The sequence below is a fragment of the Argopecten irradians genome, unplaced genomic scaffold, assembly GCF_041381155.1.
Source record: "Argopecten irradians isolate NY unplaced genomic scaffold, Ai_NY scaffold_0179, whole genome shotgun sequence".
Lineage (NCBI taxonomy): Eukaryota > Metazoa > Mollusca > Bivalvia > Pectinida > Pectinidae > Argopecten > Argopecten irradians.
Genome location: NW_027187646.1, coordinates 1 through 13,030, shown reverse-complemented (window position 1 = coordinate 13,030; position 13,030 = coordinate 1). Strand labels below are relative to the sequence as shown.

The following is a 13,030-nucleotide window of genomic DNA, read 5'->3' as shown; positions in this document are numbered from 1 at the left end:
GAAGTAAAACACAGGAAAACTGAACTAAAGAATACAACCAACAGTATTACCAGTAAACTTATGTTAAACATTTTATCACCTAAACGGTCAACTATTTGCAAGAGAATGTTACGCAGTCCTAACGCACCACCTATGAAGAAGGTCGCTCCGTTATTACCTGTTGTTTGCATCAGCCCAGTGAAAATACCAGCCTTCAAGGACATAACAAATACGCTGTCGCAAGCACCAATAGCCCACTTGACAAGTATACCTGTACCACCTGTACGAACATGCATTCCAATATTGCCTGCCACTCAACCTATCGCATCATCGCTGGAAGGAACATCTTTTATACCACCTAAACCACCAGCTTCTGTGAAAGTGAAAACTACCAGTGTCCGAGCCAAAAAGTCACTTGTGAAAGCATTCAGTACCATTCCCTGCAATCCAGATGATTTTCAGTGCACTAGTACTCCAGAATTATCTACTCAAGTTGAGGTATAACATTCATATATTTATTTATTTATTACCGAATTAAATGTTAATTTGATATTAAGAGACTGATTATTTAAATAATTAAATTAAATTTAAGCTGAGTGCAAGTCATTAATGATTTGAACTGGAAGAATTTCAAAAGTATCAGGTAAAAGTTGTGCTTTTAATAAATAATCAGTCTTTGCCTTGATAAAAAGATGAAACAACTTGATGCACAAAACTCAAAATAATTTATTTCAATTTTAAGTAAAATGATATTTCATTATTACAGTATGAACAATTCAATAACATGAAGTATACATCCACAAACACCCTCTCTTTGACACTTATATACATATATTTGTAAGTGCCTTTTTGTGTTATATATTATGTATACACACACACCCACACACACTTATAAATGACTTTTGTGTATGTATTATAATAAATGTATATTAAAAAAATTATTAAAACAGGTTTGTAATCTCTAGCGCTAGAGCGGAGATTACAGATCTGTTTTAATTTTAGTTTTTTTAATATTTTAATTCCATTACAAAGATATTCTATATATTTTTTTTTAATATATAAATACACACACACACACACATATAAGTGAATTTTTGTGTATGTTATACATATACAATGTATACACACACATATAAAAGTGTCTTGTGTTGTTTCATCTGTAATTACATTTTCAAAGTTATTAATTGTTTAAGTTTTCAAAAGATGTAGATGTAGCTTCCTTGCATGTGGAAGCTTAAGACAGAAAATTTACCTGTTTTATTGTTTTTGTTTAATGAAAATTTTGAATAGGAATCTTGAATTGGTGACACTCAATCACTACATTAATATTATTGTTTCATGACAATGTTACAATATGTTGATTTAATTGATATGTGATTCTCATTACATATATAATTCCTATTCAAACTTTTATTCTGTTGTTTGAGATAAGTTTGATGGATTTTTGATAGCTAGATGCCTTGCCCTTGGTTGGCAATTTTTGTTGTTTAAAGATGTTCATGTGCATGTATTATTAGTTGTTATTGTTAACTTTGTTGTTTGTTTTTTTCAGACTAACATTATGTTAGGTGTACCTACATCATTTTTCAGGAAGAATATCTAGAGCTGCTGCAGGGTAAAATTGAGGACTACCTTCAAATCACATATAAATGTACAGTATATATGTCTATTAAAACTATGACTATGAAATATTTTAAACTTTTGTATAAATTAATATCTGTGTTTTTAAGTATCACAGAAGTAAATGTTTTGAAGTTTTGAACTTTCAACTTCTCACATTCATTAATGAAAACCTTTATGTGAAATGATAGTGTATAACATTCAGATTTAAACTTAAAATAGAATGAGAAAATGTGGTTATAAATTAATGATCTCTTGCAAAAACAAATCATCATAAATTACATTATGTATGGTATGCTAACATATCATATTTACTTTATTTTCATTAGATGTTATCAATATTTTCAGATAGTCATGACATATCCTAGTGGGCCAAGGACACAATTAGTAAAGAATGAAATGCATAAACAGCTTTGTAAAGCTATATTTAAATCAGAAAATGTTGAACTGTCAGTGACAAAGTTATTGGCGAAGACCAACCCAGATGAAGTGGTAGATGCAGCATCAAAGATTATAGCAGAAGAATCTAAAGAATTATGTAAAAGAACATCTGGATCTGTTCTACAGTTGAAAGACCATAACAATCTTCTGCACTTTTCATGGGACAAACTGCATGAGGAACTAGAAACTTGTGCACCAAATGTTTTGAAAATTGTCAGGTCTACAGTAAGTGATATCCCAGTTTCACCCAGAGAAAAAAAATTCATGAATGTTCTTCATGCTGTAGCTTCAGGTCTTCATGGTCGCAGCTTAGAGATGTCAGGACTCCATTACTGCATAGCATTTGTGCTTATTCACGGTGGATGCACATTGAGGGTAAGATACTGAATTGATTTATGTAAAACAAGATGGCAGACAGGCAGCCATTTTGAATTTTGTCTAAATTACTGCAAAAATAAATCTTTTTGCATATACCAGTACAAAATATGCTATAAGAAGATGTCAGAAATTAGTAACAGCTTCACATGTATTTCATCTCATAAAAATTAAAAGGTAATGACTCAGCAAAATATGAATAAAAAATGCATGATTTTTAATTTTTAGGATATTGACAGACTTGCAAAAATTGGATTGTGTGTTTCATCCAGTTCTGTGCGCAAGAAACTTGTTTCGTGGAAAGATACATTGGATGAAGAGGTTCTGAAGCTTCGTATTGAATGGGAAAACGGTGGACGGAATAAATATCAGCTTGTAGGTGATAACTTGGATAAAAACATTGTACCATCTTTCAGGTGAGTCTGTGTATTTGAAACAAATATCTGTAAAATTTAATTTTAATTTAGAATGTTAACTTCTGTTAATTGTCAATCTGATTAAAATCAGCGTGTTGGTATAATAAATATGATAAACTTGCAAATCTACTTATGTCAATTACTATAAGATATGTGTAATGTAGCTATTTCATTTATTTCTGGTCTGCACATTATAAACTGTTTTGTTTAGTTTTGTTTTATTATATTAACATCCTATGAACAGCCAGGGAGATAAAACTTTATAAATAGAGTTTTAATTTATCTTTACTTGTTCTTTCAGAACATCTCAGCAGAAGACCATATCACTACACCTTTTCAATACAATAGTTGTAGTTGATAGGGTCATACCTGCTGAAAGACAATCTGAGGATACAGACACAAAGATTGAGGTTGAAAAGTTCGTTCCTTCAGTAGAAGAACAAAGTTTACTGATGGATGAGCTCATCTTTATTGTTGCGTCCTCTGTGATACAGAATTTATCACAGATGAAAACAATTTATGGGAAGATCTATCCGAAACATCTGGCCCACCAATTCAGTGACCGAGCAGGAGAAAAGACAAAGCAGGTGCTAATTTATCATTTCTGTATATTTGTACATGTATTAACCATAAAGCGTGTTTCACTATTTTCAAACAAAATTAAAACTTTGCCATCCATATCTTGCAGAACACAAAAGCCAGTGTTCTTTGGTAGAGCTTTGATATTTCATTTAAAATTCTCATCTTTACATAGGAGATTAAAACCAAGAAATTTGATTTATGCGTTTTTTTATCCATCTCGGACAGTGGTGTTCGACAAACGCCGATGTATTTCAGGAATTATTTGTTTTAATTATATTGAAATGTACCACAAATTTATTCGAAACATGGTGGTGATATAGGTTTTCTGTCCATACAAAGTAATGTATCAGTTAGTATATATTCAACAAAATATGTATTGGCTTAAAAATTCATCTTAATTGTTTTGGTTTCACATTTTATTCATATAATGAATGTAATTTCTTGTGTTATTTTCAGTACTCTCTCGGGCTATCAGACTGCAATGAAAACAAAACTGCGGAAGTTATCAAGCTGTTGAAGGAATTTCAAACCAAATATGTTCCGTTTAAGAATGAAGATATATTGGAACCAGTTTTCTTTGGAGGTAAGCTAAACAAAAATTTTTACATATTAACATTGAGTATATCTTACGTAACTAAGAAATCAGATAGTATCAATGTAAACCAGGTTATAGTGTTAAATGCAAGGATTTTCATGAAAGAGGGGCTACATTATCCATTGATAAGCCTGATTACATTCAATGAGATCATGTATGCTGCAAAGGTATGAGAGATGTTTTCATGTAGATGTATTCTTTTTTTCAGGTGACCAATTAACTGATGAAAGAATACAAGGAGGCCAACAAGCTATGCTAAATAGTGATACCCGGACTGGTCGACTGGAAGGCTTCATATCTAAAATAGAGGATTTCCATAGACTGATGAACTTTTTGGAGGTACATATATACAATCTGATTAAAATCTACACTGAAATAGATAATGTATTTTTAACATAAATTGTCTTATTTAAAGCTTATATGTGGTGATATGATGGTAACATGTGTTACATTTCATGTTATCAGGTATCAAATTTTGTTTATACCAGTTGAAATAAATGTCTTGTACATACAGAATGTTTGAAACTAAGTTTTTGCCCTACCATCATCAGATCAAGATGTCGGCTAGTCAATTCACCTGTCATCTGTGGTCTGTCGTCCGTTCTTAAAAAAATCTTGTTTCTGCTATTTCTCAGAGAGAACTCAAATTTCATAGGATCCTTTTGGTCTATAGTGTTGCATATTGCACTTTAAGACTGATCACAAAAACAAAATGGCCGACAGACGGCCATCTTGGATTTCAACAATTTAAGGCTTTTATGTAGACTTAACATACTTTTCCCTATTTATTAAATGTTTCGGAAACCTCCAACAGGACATGGTAAGTTCAAATCCTATGTTTGTCAAATTAATGCACTACTTAATGCACTACTTTCCCTTTTTTAGGCTATTGCAAGACTGACTTACAGCACTGAGTCTGGGAGTGATCAAGGCACAATGTACTATTTTCGCAATAGATTGAATGCCAGAAATGTGAAAAGTGATGTCAGAAATCATTACAGAGCGTACAAACTTTTATACTACACAGTGCTTGATGCTTTGTGTTGTGTTATGTTCCTGAATGAATTTGGTAGTTCCAATTTCGAAGAACCTATTCCACTTCCAGAGGACTTCAATAACTCAACACCTGAATTTAAGATAGGCTGGCTGAACGGAATTTGCAGAAGCTTGTTGAAGAGAAACATTTTTTCAATAATGGTGAGGATTTGATGGAAAAACTTCGAGAAGTGCTCAGTGATCCTGACCATCCAGAAAACTATTGGATATCAAACATGGAGGATGGGAGAGTGAAATGTCATTTCTGTGAAAAGACATATGCTTATGTGGGATCATTAAAGGTGCACGAAGAAGTCAAACACAACGCAAAGGTTCCACCAGTGAAAAAGCCAAAACTAAACAAGGACAATGATGAAATTGAAAGTTACTGTAATCTGTTGTTTAAACTGACTTTGTTGCACAAAAATTTGGACTCGGCTGTGGACATGGCAGATGGATATCGTTCCGTTCGCTCCGCGAAATATGAACTTCCCATTTACAATCTTACAAACAAAACCAAATATGGTATTGGATCTGTCCATCTCATTGCCTTAACAGAAGGCATTTTACCTGATGACCAAAGAATTCGGCTTATAGCAAACCGATGCATAAATTTACAGGGAGGAGCCAACAACAATATGGCGTTAGATGAATATGTTGAACTTTTGAACCGTGATAGTAAAGTCACTTGTTCTGGATTCCAGACAAAAGACAGCATTTTAGCTCGGTCAAAGGAATTTCCAATACTAATGAACTTTGTGAAGCACTACGATTCGGTATGTGATGTTTCACAACGTAAAGGCTTCCATCACTTGCCATCTTATTGTGAGGATGTGAAGAAGTGTTTCATGGATCTTATAGATCTTGATGCATTGAAACACATCAGTGGTAGAAAGATGAAGTGCAGAGTGTTTTCTTCTGACAAGAACATTTTTGACAAATGTTTTCAAGGACTTGGAACCTTCATTTACAGGCACAAACCCCTCCATGCATATCATAGATTAAGGAATAACAGGGTTTAATGAAGCAGACGAAAGACTTCGGTTTCCTGTTCAACTACATCTATGTGCTGTGTCGTAGTGATGAGGATTTGGTTTAGTATTGCTGTAGATTTTATCAACATCTAAGGTCATTTTAAGATTGGTTCTCAGTCACATTTTACGTTTTTAAATGGCTAGTGCTGAGTAGTGTATGTACTCCCTTTTTGAGCAATGGGCTTTAGATGTAGGTGAAAGTGCTTTGTCAGATTAAGGAGCTTCGAAGACTTTTATTTCATAAAGTCAGATAAAAAAGAATCAGTTTTACGTGTCAGTTGTGTTACCATGGATATCTCATAAGAATATATGAAACTGAACTATTCAATTAACCAATATCATTTTCAGAGTTGGTTTCATTTTCAAGAAATATAACTTTATTTGATATCGTATATAAAGGTTATTTGTCAATGAGGGAAAGCATTATGATTCAGTCATTCCTGTTACCATGGATAATGTAACAGGAATGGCATAATGTGGTTATAACAGGAATGATCATTGATATGTAAAAGTTCCATACTTTTCTTGATTATGAAATGATCTTGTTGGACATAGATTCTACTATTTTGACTTTTCAAGTCTTTGCAACTTTGAAATACATGCTGAAGTGTAAGTAGTTGTTAAGGTCAAGTTTTCATTTATGGTAACAGGAATGAAAAGAAGTTTGTAACAAGAATGATTCTTTCTATTAAATGAATCTTCATTGCTCTAGTTTGATGTCATCTAATTATACTATGATATTGAAATAAGTAATAATCAGAGGCAAATTAAAGCAACAGAAATACTTTATCTGTATACGTATGACTTTGAAAATGTTTAGAATTAAAACCAGGTAACACGAATGACATTTGGTAACAGAAATGACAAAGTAGCAACAAAAATTATTCAAACCGATATGAATTGATGCAAGTTGTAAATTATGATTGCACATTTTTTAAAGAAATTTCCTCTTCATTTAAATCCTGTAAAGAGAAATGTCAGAATGTTTAGATTGTTTTCATACAAATTGAAATTGTACCAGGAATGACATACATGTATGTAGCTTTGTCATTGATTCCTGTTACAGTACTTGCTTTATTTGTAACTTCACCAAGTTAATATTTAACAAATGATAAGTTTCAGTTTGCTAAAATATTCTGATGTTTTCTTGTACTTCAATAAAGTCTCAGAATCGTTAATCTTGCCTTTGTGTGTATCTAAATGAAATGTGGTTAAAGCTATGTGTAGTAGTTACCGGTACTAGTATAATGAGGGGCCACGGTGGCCGAGTGGTAAAGATTTCCCAACATATTACCACAAGCCCTCCATCTCTGGGATGCAGGTTAGAATCCCATGTGTGGCAGTTGGCAGGTACTTATCGCTGATCGGTGGTTTTTCTCCGGGTACTCCGGCTTTCCTCCACCAACTAACCTGGCATGTCCTAACATGACCCTGAGCTGGCAGTTAATTATATAATAGGACGTTAAACTAATAAAACAAAACCATACTAGTATAATGAAGTTTTGTAATACTGACAACCTTGCTGTACATACGGCACAATAGCTTGTCATACCCTCCATTTAAAAGACTCCTGATGATGTTAATAGTGTTCATAGGAAATACCATCCTCGATACTCCAGGGTTACTATTAATTGTGTTATAACAATCCCTGGTTTGAATGCGAGATAGTCCAGTGGTGGATACAAAGACAACAATAGAAACTCCTGGAGTATCGGGGATGAGAGGATATTGGTTGTGCGTGTATGAAATAATTTGAAAACGATTTTCAGTAAAACAGCTATTTTAGTATGAACGGTTTTATTAAATGGAATACGAATACTTCAACGACTTTCAAATAATTCATCCTCAAAGTCTGACACATGCACATCTGGAACTGCTTCATTCTCGGACATTTCCGATTCGTCACTTCCATCAGAGACAAAATGAAAAAGTGTTTCAATGTGTGTTCTTGCACATGTTTCACATGAACAAATACTGTTGCATAAATCACAACAAGAATAGTCCCTTTCTTTTTTTGGCTAGGTCTGAAAGCTCTGCAGTGGACAGGAATGGTGTCAACATAGTAGCACGTCTGCAGTCAGAATCAGCACTTTTCGTGTAAACAGCTTTGACATCGCTGTCTACTCCACGTAAATGGTATGAGTTATGGAGAAGCATGGCGGTAGCATTTTTTCCATCTCGTCCCACTCGGCCTATCTCTTGCACGAGGTCAACTATGGACTTTGGACAACCATATAATACAACATTATAAAAGTTTTTTATGTCAATGCCCATACCTAGGGCATTAGTTGCTACAACTATTTTCAAGTCACTGTTTGGGTTTTTCAGGGAATCCATAATTCTTGACTTGCTAACATCCTCTGTTTCTGAGTGAAACATGTCAATACACTTGCAGTCTGGTATTTCCTGTAGTATATAAGTGTATATATTGGCTGCATCTTTTATTGACATGCAATAAATCAAAGTTTTTGGGAAAAGTCCATCTTGTAGTCCATTAACAACCCATGACATTGCCATTTCAGTATTGTTGGCAACTTTATTCACCACTTATTTTTATGTTTTCCCTGTTTGGTGAAATTCTAATGTCAACAAGATTGTCTGAATTCAAATTTAGAATTTTTTTCACTCGGTTTGAAATTTTCTGGGTACATGTCGCACTTAAAGCTAAAACTGATGCTCGTGGATGCAGTGATCTAAGTTCACCTATACATGAAAACCATTTTCTGAATGCTTTTTTAGAGTCTCCTTCATCTTCTCCCCTAAAATTTAAAAACATTATTGTTAGTAATTTGTGACATATGTTCTAATATTACCTTTCTTTGTTAATAGTATTTATTTAGTATCTAGAATGGGTAATAACACTAATCAGATTAGGGTCACTTGTCAATTAGTTATTGCTTGATGGTTCGTTATAGACTTTTAACAGTGGTTGAACATTGACAAGGTTTTATGTCTGTGTTTTAATATCAGTGTTGGACTAGACTACACTGTCTTATAGTATTATATTTACAGAGTTATTATGTACTAACCAAGTCGCAATTGTGTGAAATTCATCAACGACAATAGTCGAAACTTCAAACTGCTGCAGTGCAACTCTCCATTTCTGATCACCAACTAATGTCTCTGGTGAAGCAAATAAAAAATCAAAAGATCCACTTTCAATGTCTTCGTCAGTTTGAGAACAACCTCCTGTAAATTGAAAACAAACTAAATGGAAACACACGTTGTGCTGTTTTGTTTATCGTAACGATCGGCCGTTAAATTATTAATGAAACATTCACGTTCCAACGTAAACAATTTTGTCATGATGTTTCAAACATCGATGATCGATAAATTTCATGTATATTGTAAATATTTAACAAATGATTTACCTTTATATATTGCTTTGATGCCAGGGATTTTGCTCAAACGATCACATTGATCCTGCATTAGAGCTGTCAATGGCGAACTAACAACAACTTTCATTCCATCGTCAACCCCCATCTCTCTTTTCGTGGATATCAACATTTGGTACGGAAGGGACTTCCCAAATCCCGTGGGAAGAACGGCCATACAATCTTTCTTGGCTAATAAGGCATCTAATATTTGCCTTTGTTCGGGTTTTATCGTGTCAATTTGAAAATGTGTGGCCAACACGCTTTCGATCGCTTCGTCTGCACTCATATTCGCCATTTTGACAGAAGACCCGAACCGCGCTTTGAAAGACGAATTCTGATTGGTCGATGTTTTAATGATATTCTTAGTTTCGAAGGTCGCGCGGACGGTGACCTCGATGGGCTACTGTCAGATGTTTGCAGGGTCAAGGTCAAGGTCACCGTTACTATTTTAAGAAAATCCTTTTCAGTGATCTAGCGGCTTCATTCCTTGAGTGATTTTGATCAAACTTCACACAAATTTAAAGGACCATAATATTTTCGACAAGATATAATTTCAGGATTGCCAGGTCAAGGTCAAGGTCACTGTTACTATTTTTAGGTCACCTGACCATACGTCATAGTGACCTACTGCAATAGCCTATTGTCCATCGTGCGTTAACTTTACTTTGTAAACATGATGACTTGAGTAAATGTTAACTGAGGTTGATGAAACTTTGTATGTAGCCTTATATCAACAAGATTTCGTACGAAAAAAAATGGGAATTTTTCGACAGTAACGTACAAGTTATTGCACTTTGTTCTAACTTTTATCATTGTGCTTGTGAACAAGATAACTTTGGTAAATGTGAACTGATTTTGATGAAACTCTGTATGTAGCCTTATATCAACAAGATCTAGGATGAGTTTGAAAAAGGGAATTTTTCGACGGTAACTATATAATAGAGTTCATGTCCTTTGTAATAATGCTATTATTGGACCTTGTGTTCTAAAGATATTGTGGTGCTTTATCATAATTGTGAATTTTATAATCCTTTGCCTCTTTGTTTGCCCCTGGGGAGGAGGCTAAGTTTGCAATTGTTTATATTGAATACGTCTTGGGTATATTTTGTTTATTTTCTACTGGAAATTGTTCAAACTTTTGATTCACATTATAACCACAAGAGGACATTTTGCTATTATGTCATTTTGACCCTGTCTCATCCCCAAAGGCTGAGGGGTGGAGCCCAGTGGGGTCCAAATTGCTTAAATTTTTAGGTCACCTGACCATAGGGTGATAAAATTAGAAAGAAAAATAACAACCATATGATAAATTGTTCCAGTACGCAAATTCATCCAAAACCTCATTGCATACAGTTTCATCAACATCAGTTCATATTTACTTCAGCTTCTGTGTTGAATACAGGAGGGAAAAATTAACACACCATGTGTTAAAGTCCCTCATAGCTATTATGTTGGCCCTTAAATGACAAATTACTATTGGGGTGTCAGGTGACCGTTAAGGCCCATGGGCCTCTTGTTTTTCCTAGTCAACTTGGTTAATGGAGATGCTATAGTGGAGAAACTAGGGATAAACCTACGGTAGTAACCTGCTAATCCCAAAAAGCTCCTAACCTCAGTGATATTGCCAGGTACAGGCCATTCGCTAACAGCCTTGACCTTACTCGGGTCACAGGTTATCCCCTTATCAGACACAATATGGCCCAAATACGAGACATCTGTTTGAAACAGTGAGCACTTCTTAGCTTGAGATTAGCCTTCCTAAAACATTGGAAAAATTTCCCTTAAATTGTTTAAAGCAGCTTTAAAAGTGTTACCAAAGACTATAACATCATCCAAATAACAGAGACATTTGGCCCAGTTAAGCTGACCTAGGGTGAGTTGCATCAACCTTGAGAATGTAGCCGGAGCATTACAAAGGCCGAAAGACATAACATTGAACTCATATAGCCCTTTATGCGTACTGAATGCTGTTTTCTCCCTATCTTCATAAGCCATCTTACACTGCCAATACCCACTGGCAAGGTCAAGGGTGGAGAACCACTGCGCCCCTGACAGAGTGTCGAGTGCAACATCTAGGGAGTGGGTATGCGTCCTTCTTTGTAATGAAGTTTAATTGTCTATAGTCAATACAAAATCTTATCGACCCGTCTTTTTTAGTGATGAGGACAACTGGGGCAGACCAAGGACTAGAGCTAGGTCTGATAATGTTACCCTTAAGCTTTTGTCCAATTCTATTTCAACTATATCTTTTTGAGCTGGGGACAAGCGTCTAGCTGGTATTTTAACCTGTATCGTTTGGTTTGTTTATTTTTACGTCCTATTAACAGCCAGGGTCATGTAAGGACGTGCCAGGTTTGTTGGTGGAGGAAAGCCGGAGTACCCGGAGAAAAACCACCGACCAGCGGTCAGTACCTGGCAACTGCCCCACATGGGATTCGAACCCGCATCCCAGAGGTGGAGGGCTTGTGGTAATATGTCGGGACATCTTAACCACTCGGCCACCGCGGCCCCCTCGACCTTGTGTTCAACAATACTGGTCTGACCTAATTTGACGACTTCGAGTTTTTCAACTTTGGAGAGTTTGAGTGAAACATTCTCAACTAATGGTTTTAAATGATCTGGAAGCTCCTGCGTTTTATCTACCTGGCAATCTAGGGAATATACTTCTCCAATGGAATTTATACTCCCAACTACCGTGTTTTCACTCAAATTGATCAGATTGAGGACAGAGATACATATCACTTGGTCTCCGGGGTGTTCTGGCCATTAACAACACCTGATTAACTACATACGATATTGGCTCAACAAGTCCCTGTGTTTCACTTACCCTTGTGCCCTGTAGAACTCCATATACATATACCTTCAGAAAAACCTCTGAGCTGGGGGGTATTTTTACAGAATCAACAACCCTAATACGAGCACAACCAGTATAACCGTTAGTGACCAAATCCACTTTCTGACCTGCTAACTTTATGGTTTTATCCAAAAAAGTTTATTTCCCCATCATGCTTTGAAAGGAAATCAATTCCCAATATGCCATTTAACCTTCTAACTTAGCTACAATAGCTTCCTGCTCATAGACTAAACGACCTTTTTGATCTTGAATGTAGCCTTTCCCTGCACTTGTAATTCATTTCCAGATGCTGAATACAACATAAGTCTTACAGGATTTAATGGTGGACGCTTATCTTCAGGTAGTGCAAAATATAACTCATCAGTGAATATTGTTACTGACGATCCAGAGTCTATCAGATACCTAGAGTTCCTGCCCATAACTGAACCATCCAGGAAATGACAACCAGACACTATAGAATTTTATACTTATTTTAGTATGAGGCCCTTCCGGAAATTATTTACCAGCTCTTCATTTATTTCCGTACAATCTGTCAAACGTGCGGGCTCATGCTCGACCTCTACATGTTTTTTTTTGAACGGTTGAGTTAGAATCTACTTCCTTTGGACAATTTTTCTTCATGTGCTACATTTCACCACATTTGAAACATTTCCTAAACCTAGGATTATCCCCCTTGATTCAGCTAATTGCTTGCCTAGATTCTCAAATCCTTCAAGCAACCG

The 13,030-nt window shown here is 35.3% G+C and overlaps 1 protein-coding gene and 1 pseudogene across 1 annotated transcript; one reads left to right on the top strand and one right to left on the bottom strand.

Moving 5' to 3' along the window:
* The first annotated feature begins 200 nt into the window (after positions 1–200).
* Positions 201–6,607, top strand: LOC138311991 (uncharacterized). The gene is given in 9 exon segments (XM_069253093.1): positions 201–477; positions 1,532–1,630; positions 1,948–2,415; positions 2,644–2,831; positions 3,133–3,418; positions 3,870–3,996; positions 4,217–4,347; positions 4,894–5,181; positions 5,184–6,607. Coding segments are annotated over 7 exon segments (2,364 nt in total). The 5' UTR covers positions 201–477; positions 1,532–1,630; positions 1,948–1,953; the 3' UTR covers positions 6,066–6,607.
* Positions 6,608–7,730: 1,123 nt separating this feature from the next.
* On the bottom strand, positions 7,731–9,853 carry LOC138311990 (ATP-dependent DNA helicase RecQ-like; annotated as a pseudogene).
* Between the last annotated feature and the right edge of the window lie 3,177 nt (positions 9,854–13,030).